The sequence below is a fragment of the Mizuhopecten yessoensis genome, unplaced genomic scaffold (assembly GCF_002113885.1).
Source record: "Mizuhopecten yessoensis strain PY_sf001 unplaced genomic scaffold, ASM211388v2 scaffold9987, whole genome shotgun sequence".
Classification (NCBI taxonomy): Eukaryota; Metazoa; Mollusca; class Bivalvia; order Pectinida; family Pectinidae; genus Mizuhopecten; species Mizuhopecten yessoensis.
This window is the reverse complement of record NW_018408322.1, coordinates 370,875-386,491: the sequence shown is the minus strand read 5'-3', so window position 1 is coordinate 386,491 and position 15,617 is coordinate 370,875. Positions and strand designations below refer to the sequence as shown.

The 15,617-nt window shown below is 34.5% G+C and overlaps 1 protein-coding gene across 1 annotated transcript in view; it reads right to left on the bottom strand.

Annotated features, from left to right (window-relative positions):
- LOC110459240 overlaps positions 1-12,917 on the bottom strand; it is a 78,403-nt gene extending 65,486 nt beyond the window's left edge. Inside the window, exons 1-2 of the mRNA XM_021511403.1 lie at positions 12,479-12,917; positions 11,739-12,287 (exon numbers count right to left, since the gene is read on the bottom strand). Coding sequence (XP_021367078.1) covers positions 11,739-11,809 — 71 coding nt within the window. The 5' untranslated portion in view covers positions 11,810-12,287; positions 12,479-12,917. The remainder of the gene's footprint in view (positions 1-11,738; positions 12,288-12,478) is intronic.
- Positions 12,918-15,617: the final 2,700 nt, after the last annotated feature.

Here is a 15,617-nt window from a genome sequence, read left to right as displayed (position 1 = left end):
AGAGAGCATGGTGTATCAAACACAGAGAGATATACTAACGTCGAAAAAATTGACGTGAATACCGCTCTGACAAAGACGTGATTTATTACTGACATAATCTACTTTGAAAGACGAATTAATTATGAAGCCATTAGGAGTTGGCTAGGTACATCTGGCTCCGTCAACAGCCCGCTGTAGGTCGTTCAGGTTGTCCAAGGACGTCGGTTGTCAAACAAATGTTAAAAACATCGACCACACTACGCTTATCTGGACCTTACTAAACGTTGAGGAACATGCTGAAATAGTTGTGCAACATAGGATAACGGATGACGAGAGAAGGTTTAGCTATGATAAACCGAAGTGAAAGCTGAATTATACCACACACAACATGCCGTTTTAAACGACTAAAAACTGTAGGAAACTTTCTGTTCGTCCTTTACTGATAAACCATTTTAATACCGGTTCAAAAGGAATCTTAACTGTAATATTATCAAAAAACATAGACAAACAATACAGAGGCTTGTTTCTAGACAACGAACCAGACCGTAAAAGAGGCATTGCAAGCAATTACTCGAGATCACAAAAAGTGCAGGTACTTCCTCGTCCAAGCTATTCTCCAGATTTCGGTCCATGTGTTTTGTTTCGTTCAATCGTTTATCTACTTAAAGATATCCCTTAAGGAAGAAACCTTTGGGTCTGCTATGTGTCAGTGTCTAAGGGGTGATCCATGATTACACAGATAGGTCTGCACATTGCCGTCAAAATAAACATCTAACGCATATAGAAACTAGATTTTTACATTTTGAAACGGATAAAAGAAACAACGAGTGACGTTCACCTAAAAATATCCAGTGTATATTGCTGATGTTATTAAAATTATGATTAAGATTATACATTGCAAGCCATGCATTTTAAATTAAAAAAAAATGAAATTGGGCCTGTTTCTGGTATTTAATATAGCAAAAGAACTAACGGAGTCAACTTGCTAAGTATCATAATTCATTTTTACTTAAAACGATATATAATGTTTATGTGCATCACAGCACGAATTAACTCATTACTACCATTACATAACTGTAAAGAGTCAACTATCAACAGTTATAAAGTCAAATAATGCGAAACAAACTTTCCAAACATGAACGACTTATGTGATTCGCAATTTTCCAAGTCATTACATATCTTGAAGCATTGTTTGAATGTTTAACAGTAATCTATCGCTTTCACGTACTGTAAAAGATATCATTTTTGCTAGGGGTACCAATAAAAGTCAACGAGACGAATGGAACAGACAGTAAACGCCTAAGAGGGAACACATATGATTCCTAATAGGCACTCCTCTGCCGCCTGCTTTGACTAGGATAGCCTCACGTAATATTATACTACACTGTGTAGACAAAACTCAACAAGCTTACATGATAAAAAAAAAATGTTCTTGTTTATTTCGTGGATTCTTACCCTTGCCAATTTGTGTTTGAATATCAATGCAAAAATAAGTTTACAAAATATATTTGATCTGCAGTTTAAACTACTTAATGACATTTGAAAGATATAATAACTTCATTTTATCTTCTATTTGATGAGCGCAACAACAAATAACATTTTAACAGATTCACAGACATCAAAGACATAACAAAATAGATATACAATTATGTTGTGTACCTGTACCTTGCCTAGTTTTATTTATTTCATCACTGTGGTTGTAAGGATACGTTGTATAAACACACATGTTTAACTGTCGACTGCATAGCTTAAGTTTAACGTAATACATATGTGCGCTGTTTTGTTAGTAAAACGCTGAAGGATGCACCGGACATTTGAGACTTGTAATGATAACAAGTGTCGGATTCATACACTTCAATTTCCTGGTGTCTGAAACGAGTAACCTTGTTTATATAAGTTTTCGTCAGAACACAAAGTTATTCGGAATATGAAGGCAAATTTAGCAAATAATTGAATTTCGTGAAGAATTCTTTTCACAACTGTTCTGCTAACGATCTTTTTTGAATTTGCGTCATGATTAATACCTTACAGAATATGCATTTTACAAAAGATTAGCATTGTTTATTTTATATTTCGTCTAATCACAGATGTATCTGGAGTATTAAGACCGATTAATGCAGAACTCAATTTTCGTAAAGACTTCTTTTTACAGCTACTCTGCTAACGATCTGCGTTGAATTTGCATTATGAACAATACCTGACAGAAAATGCTTTTTAGAAACAAGCAACATTGTGTATTTAGTTTTTCGTCTGAACACGAAGGTATTTGGAATATTTGAGGCCGATTACGTAAATAATTCAATTTTTATGAAGATTTCTTTTTACAGCTGGTCTGCTAACGATCTGATTTGAATTTGCGTTTTGATAATGTTTGTTAGAAACGAACAAAATTGTTTATTTTAGTGTTTTTTTTTATAAAATAACAAAAGGTATTTTGAACTTATGAAATATTGTTTGGCCAATAGTTCACTTTTCTTGAAGAGTTTATTTTCATTCAACGACTGAATCTATGGTATTCAAATTCGCGAAATGAACAATAGCTGACAGAAACTGACAGTTAGATATGTTAATACATTTAAGAATTAATTTTCAATTTGTGAACCAATACAAAAATACACATCTGGCGGAGAGTGAGTAACTTATAACATTGAATAGAAGTCCTTTGTCTTGTCATTTAAGAGGCGCATTAAGTAAAGGTAAATATGACGTCATCCTGGCACTACCAGTCGTAGTCAGGTCGGATACAGCAATTCGTCAGAACATTTAGCTATGTTTCGCACAAGTCAATTGTATACGTCACTGTATGTTGCAGTATTAATATAATACACAGAATATGTAAATATTAAACATCTCATTTTCTTTTCTTTTCTGATAACGATATAAGATTGAACCGTAGAGGGGTATCAAGGTATTGTGTAAACAAACAGAACACTTGTTCGATAAGTACAATTGCACTGGTTGACCTCTGTAGCGTTTGATAATTCTCAAACTTGATATCATGATAATTTGCTTCAAAAGGCTATATAACCTAGCACTAGAGCAATGCAGATAACGAGAAAGTGTCTGGTGTCGTAAACTTCCTGTCAACACTCCTGTAAACACTCTATGGCATCAATCCGTTATCAGTAAAACTGAAAACAACTATTATCAGTACCGCAAAATGGTTCCTTGTGACAGACGGAAAGAACATCAAAAACAAAATCCGTTAGTGTTAAATTCCACACTAACGAGCTCCTAGATAGGTATAACCTATTGTTAAACCTGATACACTCGTTTTATTACCTAACGGACCCAACCTCACGAAAACATATTTCATTTTGACAATTTATGACTTCTTCTCAAGAATTGTAAAGTAGATCTCAACCAAACTCTTTAACTTCACATTTTCATACTACTTTTGAATTAACATCACCAAGTGTATAAAGTAACCTCATTATGTCTTGGCTATATAAAGGGTTGTTTAATTTATTGATTACATAACCGTTATTTCTTTACACGTATCTTACCGTTGTCCCAATTCTACAACGAGGACAGGATTTAGTGAAATAATCAAATGATCATGCAAGAAATAAAACATTCGAAAAGATGTAAAATATACCTTAATGAAAATGAAATGATGTAATTGAGCTAGAACTTTGTCAGTTGTTGTTCGGTAAGCTTGAAATCTTGATTTCCCGCCACAGATGCACGGCTTACCCTCTCTAACATTATCTGCTACCTCTGAATATGTCGTGCAGAAATCGAAAGCTAGATGTTTGTGTCACGTAGTGGATGATTAATGCAGGCTAGTTTGACCACTTTGATGTATATCAAAATAATAGCGCGGCAGCATAACGGTAAAAATGACCGTCTTTGAAGTCAGGTGTAGTTTCTCTGTAATCTTCACAGGACGGGTATCAGCCTAACGATTGGTAAGGTGTTTTTTTTATTTGAAACCAATCAAGAAGCTTATTTTCAATTTCAAGATATTCAAGGGACGGAGAGGATGTAAATGAGCGTAATCCGTGAAATTCGAGGATGCCACATATGAGTATTCTAACAAAGCATGTCCATTGCCTCAATACAGGGATACAGCGATACACTGACATGTGGATTGGCCATCCATGTTTCCCATCATTCTATTCTACTCGTGCACGAAATTATTGTGTACATAAAATGTGCTGCTGATATTGAAATGCTCTATATTGAGAACGTTGATCTATATTTAAACCAGGCAAAAACAATGTGGATTTGTTTACACTTTGACAGCTGTTACATCAAGCGCAGCAAGGGAATTTTTTTACAACCAAAACCTCGTTACCTTAAAACTACCAAGCAAATAACAATAGCTTTAGATTACATAGTGCAAAGCATATATGCAACTGTTGAATAGAAGATACTTTTACTGTTTTTCTTTTAAAAAGAAAAGAAAAAACATTTTCAATGTATCATCATGGATTATTTTGGAAGAAAACAAGCGATTTAAAAAAAAAATACCAAAAAAACAACAGAACAACAAGCACACATATAACAAAAGCTTTAAATTCTATATAAGTCAGGGAATTTTAAAATGTTGATTTGAAATATTTTTTTCTTTTAATAAAAAAAAGTTAAAATGCAGGTATATGGACCATTTTGAAAGAGAATTAGTCTTAATTCGAATGAAAATAAATAATATCGAGATGAATTTCACCTGGGTGCTTGACGACGGTAATGACCCTGGTGATCATGTCGGTATCAGCGAAGTAACCTTGGATGTAGATCTAATAGGGTAGAGACTTGCTTTTGATAGCAATCTATTTATAGAACAGGATTGACCTTATTTTTAAAATGTCGTAGTGAACAGCATGTGTGGACTTTGAATGTCAAACTTTTTGTATATAAACAGCTATATTCCTTGATTGGAAAACAAGCAACGCAGGTGGGGATCGAGGAATTTGCAAATGGGGTCCCGGAGTCGATAGGCCTCTGGTCAGGGTTTAGGGGCGAAGAGAAGGTGGGTATATATGTGTCAAAGCACCCCATTTTACCGCGAAAAGAGGGGTCCTGACCCCCCAAAAAACTCCTTTCGGATCCGCAGACACAACTGGTCAATTGAAATAGTACTCAGGGTTTCAGTTACATTCATTACATCGAAAAAAATCACTATAAGCAGTTAGATTTATTTTTTTGGATTGGGTAAAGCTAACTAAGCAATATATCTAAGAGTGTTCCAGATCATTAAAATCACTTGCAAACTGGTCAATATTCACAACCTAGACAAACATTTCTATTTGTCTACTAGTTTCTTAAACAAGTTTAAGCTATACAGTTTATAATATTTAGAAGAATAATAGAACTATCTTATGAGGAATGGGTGATATTATTAACTTATAGCAGAGAACCAAATCAAGGTCTTTTTATACACTTGTTACTCATATTAGAGATCAATTATGCTACTTGCATGCCAGCTTAAATCCATTTGAATCGATTGTAGTCAATTTGCAAACTGTAGTGCGTATGACTTGTTATGAAAAGTAATAGGATCTAATGCAATGCATGACCAAATAGCCCCTTGAAAAGCAGCATAAACCATTGTTACCCTTTTCGCCTCTTGTGCATGAACGAACTACATGTCCTTATTTAAAGCGTGCGTCAATATTGGAGTGTATTTGAAGAGAGCAGAAGAGATTAGACAAAGCACGAGTTATTTCCCTTGACGGAAAAAGTAGTTTCGCGTTTACCCATCCAGTCCAACGGGTTAGATTGGATTTCCCATCTTTACCGGAAATGTAGACTTATTGTCTTATTATTTAATTGATATTCTAATCTACACGATAATGTTGTTGATATTCATGATAGTTATATGGTCAATTATCACCAATAGTAATATTATATCTATAATTCGTTTTGCTAGAACATTTATTGGTCGAAAAGGAACTTGAAGGAAAAGAACCCTACCCATTGCTTCCTTGCTTCACTGTCAACTAAAACGTGTTTCATCAATGAAGTGTTCGCTAGCTGTCAAAATAAATTTCAATCTTTCGAATATTTTGTCTTCGACCTCTCAGAGATAACACTTATGATTTACAATTCGAGAACGCCGAGGTTAAATCAAGCTATTAAAATTCAATGTAGCAGACATTTCGAGAGAAGATGTAATGTATAATTAATTGAATGACAATGTTATATATAATGTTTAAGAATATTGAAACTTAATAATAAAAAACCTTTTGATTTAAATTCAAGAGTAGGTTTAGCATTAGAAAGCGGCGAACGACCGTCGACATTGCAAACATTTCGTTAAACTTTCCAAACTTTTTAAAGTGCTTTTTATTTACATAGAATTTATGTAGATTTCTTTATGGTGATTTATATATAGTTATAAAGAAATATAAAGGAACGGAGTAAGACAGTGTTGATTTTTGGGTATCATAAGAAAGGTTATGTAACAAATATTAAGGACCGTCTGTTAAGAGTGATCGTGTACATATTAAAATTTCAGCGAATATGAACTACTTTTTTTTTACACTTAAAAGAATTTATCACACTTAGGAATAACCTTGGACAAATGTGTAACAGGATTGACTTTAATTGCAGTGTTCCTTATACAGTTATATATATACTAGGTGGTCGGGTGGCGCAGTGGATAACTCACTTGCCTTTCACCAAGGTGGCCGGGGTTCGATTCCCTGATCGGACGTGAAAAGGTATGGGGGTCACCTGTCCGGGGTACTCCGGTTTCCTGCCACATTAAGACCCGAGCTACTATCCGGGTCATCAAGAGCAATGTAAAAAGGTTGAAAAAAACTGTTTTCATAATTGTTGTAAAATAGATTGAGTTCATATTTATATACCAGAACATATCTGTCAGGGATGACACCAAGGGTAGTCAATGTTAACTCTTTGTGTGACTCTGTTTAGGCTATTGATCTGTTCATATGCAGAGGCTAAAAATGTCCTCAAAATCTCATATTTCCCCCTTTTACAGTTCAGAGCCGTATTGAATGTGAGTCGAGGTGTAAGATATACATGTTGTTTATTCTGTTTTAAACGCATAGTGTATTGCATTACCTTAAAATATCATAGATCAATATAATCTCTAAACATTAACATAATGCATTCAAAATGTTACAGTGTGTATAAATGTATATCTATATCATTAATGTCTCTTAAACTTTTAACCGCTTAATTGATAATACGATCAGATAACGGACACTTTAATGCCAGACGCCATTTTTTTATTTATCAATAAGGCGCTTGGCAGACCGTTTCAAACTACATGGGGGATAGCTTTGAATCAATCTCTCTAGTGACTTAGAGTATTGGAGAACTGTTGAATCAATATCGTGTCAATGACGAAGTACACCCAAAAGAGAAATATTTATAGAACCATTTACATTGGATGGCCAGTATAGATGTTTATAAACCGTAAAAACATTCATTTTTTGGTGTGATACACAGATCAGATCATACTCGGCGTCGAATTAATTAAACATGAATTAAGTGACACAAAGTGCATTCAGTGAAAATTTAAGTATGATATAGAAGATGTATTACGTACTTGACCATATCATCCGTTAGTGCATACAGTATAGTTTATTTATGTTATATCATTTAAATTTTTCTGAATATAAATCAAATATTTGGTGGCAAATTGAATACATCTCCCAATATAGTTATAAAGATGACACCTAAATTCTCACACAAGGAGAAACGAGCTAAAAGGACATTTAAAGCTACAATATAGATAAAAAAAAACTGTGACATGCATCATTTTGGAAGAAAACACTTTCATAGACATGTATTTTTCCCGAATTCGGTTTTGGTAATTACAAACAAGTAGTATAAACATAAGGTTTTTTAAGTATCAGTCAATCGTAACTTGGCCTTTCGGTAAAGTCTGAAGTAGGACATCCGATATGTATCGGCTTCCTCCGTATTTGCATCCAGCCACTCCGGAACTCTCCGGATGTTGTGTCTTCATAATGAACGAAGATAAAAGACGAGGAGTTACGTCAGATAATAACCACTTCCGTTGAAACCACTTCATTTCAGTCTGAAGGATTGCCCTCTCACCGCATCGATATAGTACTGCATAAGGCTAACAGAACGTTCGCTTTGTATTAAAATGTTAGTGTTTATATATTATTAAAATTAGAATGCATACTCATTAGTAAGAATATAATAACTGAATTGCCTTGTGACCGTCTTTATTACTCGCCCCAGTATTCCGTCTTTGCGTATTGCAGAGTTATCTTCTCTTGGGAGCAGGGATTGATTGTTACGTCACTTGGTTGTGAGAGTAACGTCATCAATTTTTGAGAAAACGACGTAATTTTCTGGCACAAACCAATGACGTAACAATCAATACCTGCTCCCAAGAGAAGATAACTCTGCAATATGCAAAGACGGAATACATATCCTGAGTGTTATATGGGATTTTACCGTCTATATTACTTCTTTGACCCATATATCCTGAGTATGATATATATTGAAAAAAATATTGCAAATATATTCAAAGCAAGTGGCCCCTTTATCGAGAAAAGTTAACAGCCTTATGTTGTCTACACAGTTGGTATTAATGCCTTGTCCCAGGTGTACAAATTTTAAGTAATTTGTATCCTACAAACATACGTTTGTAAGGATCCTGTGTAAAACGGAATTTTACCGTTGATAGTACTTCTGTGGCCAACATAGTAGTAGTAAAGCAATGGAAAGAGACAACAACAACACCAACAAACAAACAAACAAACAAACAGACAGACATGAGAAAAAAGGAATATACGTAACCGACGAATACTTCAACAGTCAAGGTTAATGGAACAGCGAAAGCAAAAAACGAAACTGCGTTGAGAGAAATGTACAAAAAACAAAGATTGTTAATGGCACAGCTATTGCTATATCAAATTACTGAAAATTCAAATCTACTTCGTTAAGTGCCGCTTAAACTGAGCATAAGTGAATTTGCAACCATCTGTGTAATAAAAGATGATTTTTATTGCACTTAGTAATGCCATCGCAAACATACCTACAATCTTTATTGCAATAATATACTTTATTACTCTAAGTGTTGCAACAACGCTTCTGACCCTTTATCACGGCGTTACATAACGAGGACTGACGATGATATCGCGCTGTTTTAACAAACATACAAAGATACTGATATCTTAACCGAACCGATAATCTGCTAAAAATAACTTCAGAATATCAAAGAAGTAACAAAACCGGTATTCGAAACAAGCCAGGATAAAATATGAACAAAAAACTGATTAACACTGAGACCTTTGAAAAGTACAAGGAAAATGAGACCATGTGTTCCGGAAGAGTAAGTGTCTGTGTCAATTTGAAATAATATCAATATCTCAAATCAAGAGGCGTGGTAGTGATATCGAAACAATCAGGCACAATAATGAGTATAATCAAAAACATCGACCTTCCTCCCTCACATTCAACAAGGTCCTACCCTATTCACAGTTATGAAATGAAACACAATGTTGGACACACAACCGGAAACAACTGTTCACTATTGGACTCACAACTGGAAACAACAGTTCACTGTTAGACTCACAACCGGAAACAACTGTTCACTGTTGGACTCACAACTGGAAACAACTGTTCACTGTTGGACTCACAACTGGCAACAACTGTTCACTGTTAGACTCACAACCGGAAACTACTGTTCACTGTTAGACTCACAACCGGAAACTACTGTTCACTGTTGGATTCACAACCGGAAACAACTGTTCACTGCTGGACCCACAACCGGAAACAACTGTTCATTGTTGGACCCATAACCGGAAACAACTTTTCACTAATGGACTCACAACCGGAAACAACCGTTCAATGTTGTACAAAAACAACCTGCTACAATTGTTCACTGTAAGACATTTAAACTGTTACAAATGTTGGCTGTTAGGCATACCAGCTTTTACAACAATGAGAATGGATTGCTTAATGCTAGTTGCACTGATTAGATGCAGTGAAATCGAAATATATACCTAGTCATACATATGCTTGTTATAAACTTACGTTATCATTATGAAATGTTCTGAATTTAAATAAATCCAGTATTCGTTGAAACTGTTTTTTCTGGGAATATCTGAGATGTTCAAATTACAAGCAGGTGTCCGTTCTAAATGCGAGAGTGAATTAATGCAATATGAAATAATCCAAGCTGTCTTATGTAAGCGATTTTTTCCTGTATACATAACAGAATCTATATACAGAACATATTTCAGGTGCTGCAAGTATTTATAACACAGATGTTGAGACAAATCTATATTACAAGCATAAATACACGTGTGTGTTCATACCTGAATCTAGTTTCCCGTACTTCATACGAACTATTACTCTAAACAATTGATATTTGATAACGTTATGTGAAAAATGGTTTCCTTTCAGATACGCCCACACTAATAGGGCTGCATCAATGAAACCTCACCCAAACAAAATTCATTGTACCAGTGATCATTTATTCTCATTCATATTTATTTTTAGAAACATTTTAAAAGTCTTGAAACCACAAACAAATTTTAATGTCTAGACTTTTACTTTTTGTACTGTGTCATATGAGCTGAGCACAAAGTTCATTCATGAACATAAGGGAGGTTTCAGAAATTCAGACCCGTGATTCTAACATTCAGAGAAATTATCAAAATCAGTCTTAGTATTACAGGTTTCAGTCTACAATACGACATCTGCATTGGTTTTATGGAAAAAATGAAACCATCACTATACTCTATGCATATAATCTTTACCTGTGAAAGTTTTGCCTACTCTTCAATCCATTTGCTGGCTTTTTTTTTTTACCAAAAACATATGTTAAAATGAATGCATTTGCATATATGGTGTACATAGTTAGAAACATTTAACATATCACGGTTTGTGTGTTAGTTCCATCTCTGTTATTATACAAGGTGTTTGTAATGTATGCATAATAATCGGTTCTAGTCGCACTTCGGGCTGTATACATGAACAACGATGACCTCATATATTGCTTTTATAATAGCGAAAACTCGTTATCTGAAAATATGCCTTTATCTTTTACGTATTAAGAGACATAATTGAGTGTTAGGGACTTTAAAGTTTTTACAAAGGCGAAGGTAATCAATATGACAATTGTGTCCACAGATAAGGGGGAGGGGAGAGAATGAAGGGGAGGGGGAAGTCATTAACATGTTAAAGTGCTACCACTTTCAAGTATTAAACTGCAAGTTTGATGTAAGGATCATATTAACATCAAACTCAGTTTTACCGACAGCATCCAACTGCTTGTTGCTTAGGAGTCACCACCAACGCAGCGTATAGTTCACAGAAAGGGATCGAAAGTTCAGAGATCCCCGTGTTTGTCGTCCTCAGTAAACGAACACTAGGGAAAGCACAAAATCCCCAGCAGGGAATATAAGTCGCAGCTGACGAGCATGCAGTGGGATACAACAGACCCGAACGGTTTTCTCCCGAACCTGCTTGGGAATGTATATGAAGGTGTATCTACACATTTTAGAATATTATAATATTTCGTTTGATATAAATGATGACTAATGTGTTAATGGGATACTTTGTAATGCTTATCGTACATGCAGCTGAAAACGCCTTGATGGCAACACTGATAACGACTGAAATATGACAAATGGATAATCATGGAGGAAAGATGTTTACCTAAACTGAGAGAAATGATGATGATGATGATGATGATGATGATATAATTATTATCTATAATGATGATGAAAAATGATGATAATATAATTAGTATATATTATAATAATAATAATAATAATAATATAAAAAACCATAACTACCTTTGGCTGAACGTATCGCCGGAAGTCCAACCATCTAACAGTCGCACCTGACTGCCATCTCGTATTTCCATTTGTTAATGTATTAAAGACGGCTCCCTTTATAAAATAAACTGCACGGTCCATCTGCCAGTGTGTAGAGAGTACTCGATTCTAAATCACACCTGTACACCTCCAAGATGTCCATTAACTGTGACATAATCTTCTTTATCCTCAGGTCCGAATATCCAAACACATTTATATCAAACAACCGTTTTGCTTAAGAAAACAATTAAATAGATTATCTTGTTTTAAAAATTCGCGAATCCAAACTCTATATAAGTTTTCGGTGCGCGTTAGCTGGCATGGTTTGTGTGGTGAGCGTGTCTCATGGTCTTCAGAAACTGGCATCCGCTGAGCCTACACCACACACTATCGCCTAGCGCTCCCTCTTGGTGTATCTAAACTCCATGAGTCAGTCTATTGGGTCCTATTAACATATTATCAGAACTCTTACTTCCATTTGTTTTACTGGCTGTGATAACTCTTGATTCTTCTTTCGTATTGATGACTCTGGAATAGATTTTGTACACTCTAGTTAACATCTGGAAGTAAACTCAAATCGTCACATTCAAATATAAACATCGAAAATAACATTTAAATAGTCACCATCAAAATTCAACCATTCAGCTAAATATAAATCGTCGTCTCTAAAACAGTTATCTCAAAGTATAAAACATCAAAGCTGTAACTTAAACACTTACCCCCAAATAATGAAAAATCCAAGCTAAACGTTTAATTGTCATATCCTTTGATGTCACTTGAAAATGAAAGACATCCTGACTTAAAGCTTACACACACGGAACTGGGTAGTGACGTGAATCGGTGACCGCCCGGAAATGATGCTGGAAACTGGGTATAAAGATTCAACGAGTAAACCATAAACAACATAAAACGTGTTGTTATCACAGCTGGGTTACACGACGTTATCTTCTGTTCTGATTAACACAAAAAATATTAAGTTTAAAAAATATGAGCCAGACATATTGTTGATATACATATACATATATATACAAAGTTATATGCCCATAAGACACCACTTAATGTAGCTACATACTGCATTACAACATATAGAGCCGACAAGTGTATTCGTACTCATGATTTTGCTTGCAGGAGGTATAAACGTGAATACAACACAGGTTATATATATATGTATGTATGTATTTTACATATGTACATGTACGCGAGAAAGTGGGTCTGTAATTGAGCCCTGAACAGCTTATGTTTATAAATGTTTAGATTAAGTCTAAGAATACCAATGTAAGGTGTCCTATGATATGCACATTTAAATGCCTTGCATCGTTTGACGTACACCACATGTAGATTATTTGACCTGTTATCTGTTATAACAGAGACGTAAGTGGGGGATTCCCCGTTGTTACTATACTTTGATAAGAGGATTGCCTCAAACACATTAAATGTAGTTCAGTGTGGCACACAGCGGATGACCTAACTCCGCGGCAATCAGATTGTTGACTGTCACCAAGCATACATTCACCTTGAGATAACTAGAGCAAGGTCGTTAGGCACTAAATGTTGCTAAACTCGGTGCACTGATCTACCAGGTAAAACCAGTTAAATATATAAGTAATCGCTCTTTTTGCTTTACGTATCTGGTACATGGTGTTACGCCGTTTTAATAACAATATGCTCCTTTATCAAATGGCTGTATTTCCTGGTTAAGTTTCCCAACATTAATTTCTATATTGTATAAAGACACGAGGTTTACCGAGTGTCTTTTTCAATTTGAAGATTAACTAACGATAGTTAAATAAACATGATCATCAACCATCACAGTTTTTCGGCATTTGGTGGATCAGTATAATATATTTAGATGGTGGATCAGTATAAAGATTAAGACGGTGGATCAGTATGAAGTATTTAGACGGTGGATCAGTATAAAGTATTTAGACGGTGGTTCAGTATGAAGTATGTAGATGGTGGATCAGTATAAAATATTTAGACGGTGGATCAGTATAAAGTATTTATATGGTGGATCAATACAAAGTTTTTAGATGGTGGATCAGTATAAAGTATGCAGAGGGTGGATCAGTATAAAGTATTTAGACGGTGGATCAGTATAAAGTATTTAGTTGGTGGATCAGTATAAAGTATTTAGACGATGGATCAGTATAAAGTATTTAGACGGTGGATCAGTATAAAGTATTTAGACGGTGGATCAGTATAAAGTTTTTAGATGGTGGATCAGTATAAAATATTTAGATGGTGGATCAACACAAAGTATTTAGATGGTGGATCAGTATAAAGTATTTAGATGGTTGATCAGTATGAGATGGTGGATCAGTATAAAGAATTTAGACGGTGGATCAGTATAAAGTATTTAGATGGCGGATCAGTATAAAATATTTAGATGGTGGATCAACACAAAGTATTTAGATAGTGGATCACTACAAAGTATTGAGATGGTGGATCAGTATAAATATTTAGATGGTGGATCAATACAAAGTATTAAGATGGTGGATGACTATAAAATATCTAGATGGTTGATTAGTATAAAGTATTTAGACGGTGGATCAGTATAAAGTATTTAGATGGTGGATCAATACAAAGTATTAAGATGGTGGATGAGTATAAAATATCTAGATGGTTGATTAGTATAAAGTATTTAGACGGTGGATCAGTATAAAGTATTTAGATGGTGGATCAGTATAAAGTATTTAGATAGTGGATCAATACAAAGTATTGAGATGGTGGATCAGTATAAAGTATTTAGATGGTGGAGCAGTATACAGTATTTAGATGGTGGATCAATATAAAGTATTTAGACGGTGGAACAGTATAAAGTGTTTAGACAGTGGATCAGTATAAAGTATTCAGATGGTAGACCAGTATAAAGTATTTAGATGGTGTATCAGTATGAAATATTCCGATGGTAGATCAGTTTAGAGTATTTAGATGATGAATCAGTATAAAGTGTTTAGACAATGGATCAGTATAAAATATTTAGATGGTGGATCAGTATAAAATATTTAGATGGTGGATCAGTATAAAGTATTTAGATGGTGGATCAATACAAAGTATTTAGATGATGGATCAGTATAAAGTGTTTAGACAATGGATCAGTATTAAATATTTAGATGGTGGATCAGTATAAAATATTAAGATGGTGGATCAGTATAAAGTATTTAGATGATGGATCAATACAAAGTATTTAGATGGTGGATCAGTATAAAGTATGTAGATGGTTGATCAGTAAAGTATTTAGACGGTGGATCAGTATAAAGTATTTAGATGGCGGATCAGTATAAAATATTTAGATGGTGGATCAGTATAAAATATTAAGATGGTGGATCAGTATAAAGTATTTAGATGGTGGATCAGTATAAAGTATTTAGACGGTGGATCAGTATAAAGTATTTAGATGGTGGATCAGTATATAGTATTTAGACGGTGGATCAGTATGAAGTATTTAGATGGTGGATCAGTACAAAGTATTCAGATGGTGGATCAGTATAAAATATTTAGATGGTTGATCAGTATAAAGTATTTAGACGGTGGATCAGTATACAGTATTTAGATGGTGGATCAGTATAAAGAATTTAGATGGTGGATCAGTATAAAGTATTTAGATGGTGGATCAGTATAAAATATTTAGATGGCGGATCAATACAAAGTATTTAGATGGTGGATCAGTATAAAGTATTTAGACGGTGGATCAGTATAAAGTATTTAGATGGTGGATCAGTATAAAGTATTTAGATGGTGGATCAGTATAAAGTATTTAGACGGAGGATCAGTATAAAGTATTTAGATGGCGGATCAATACAAAGTATTTAGATGGTGGATCAGTATAAAATATTTAGATGGTGGATCAGTATAAAG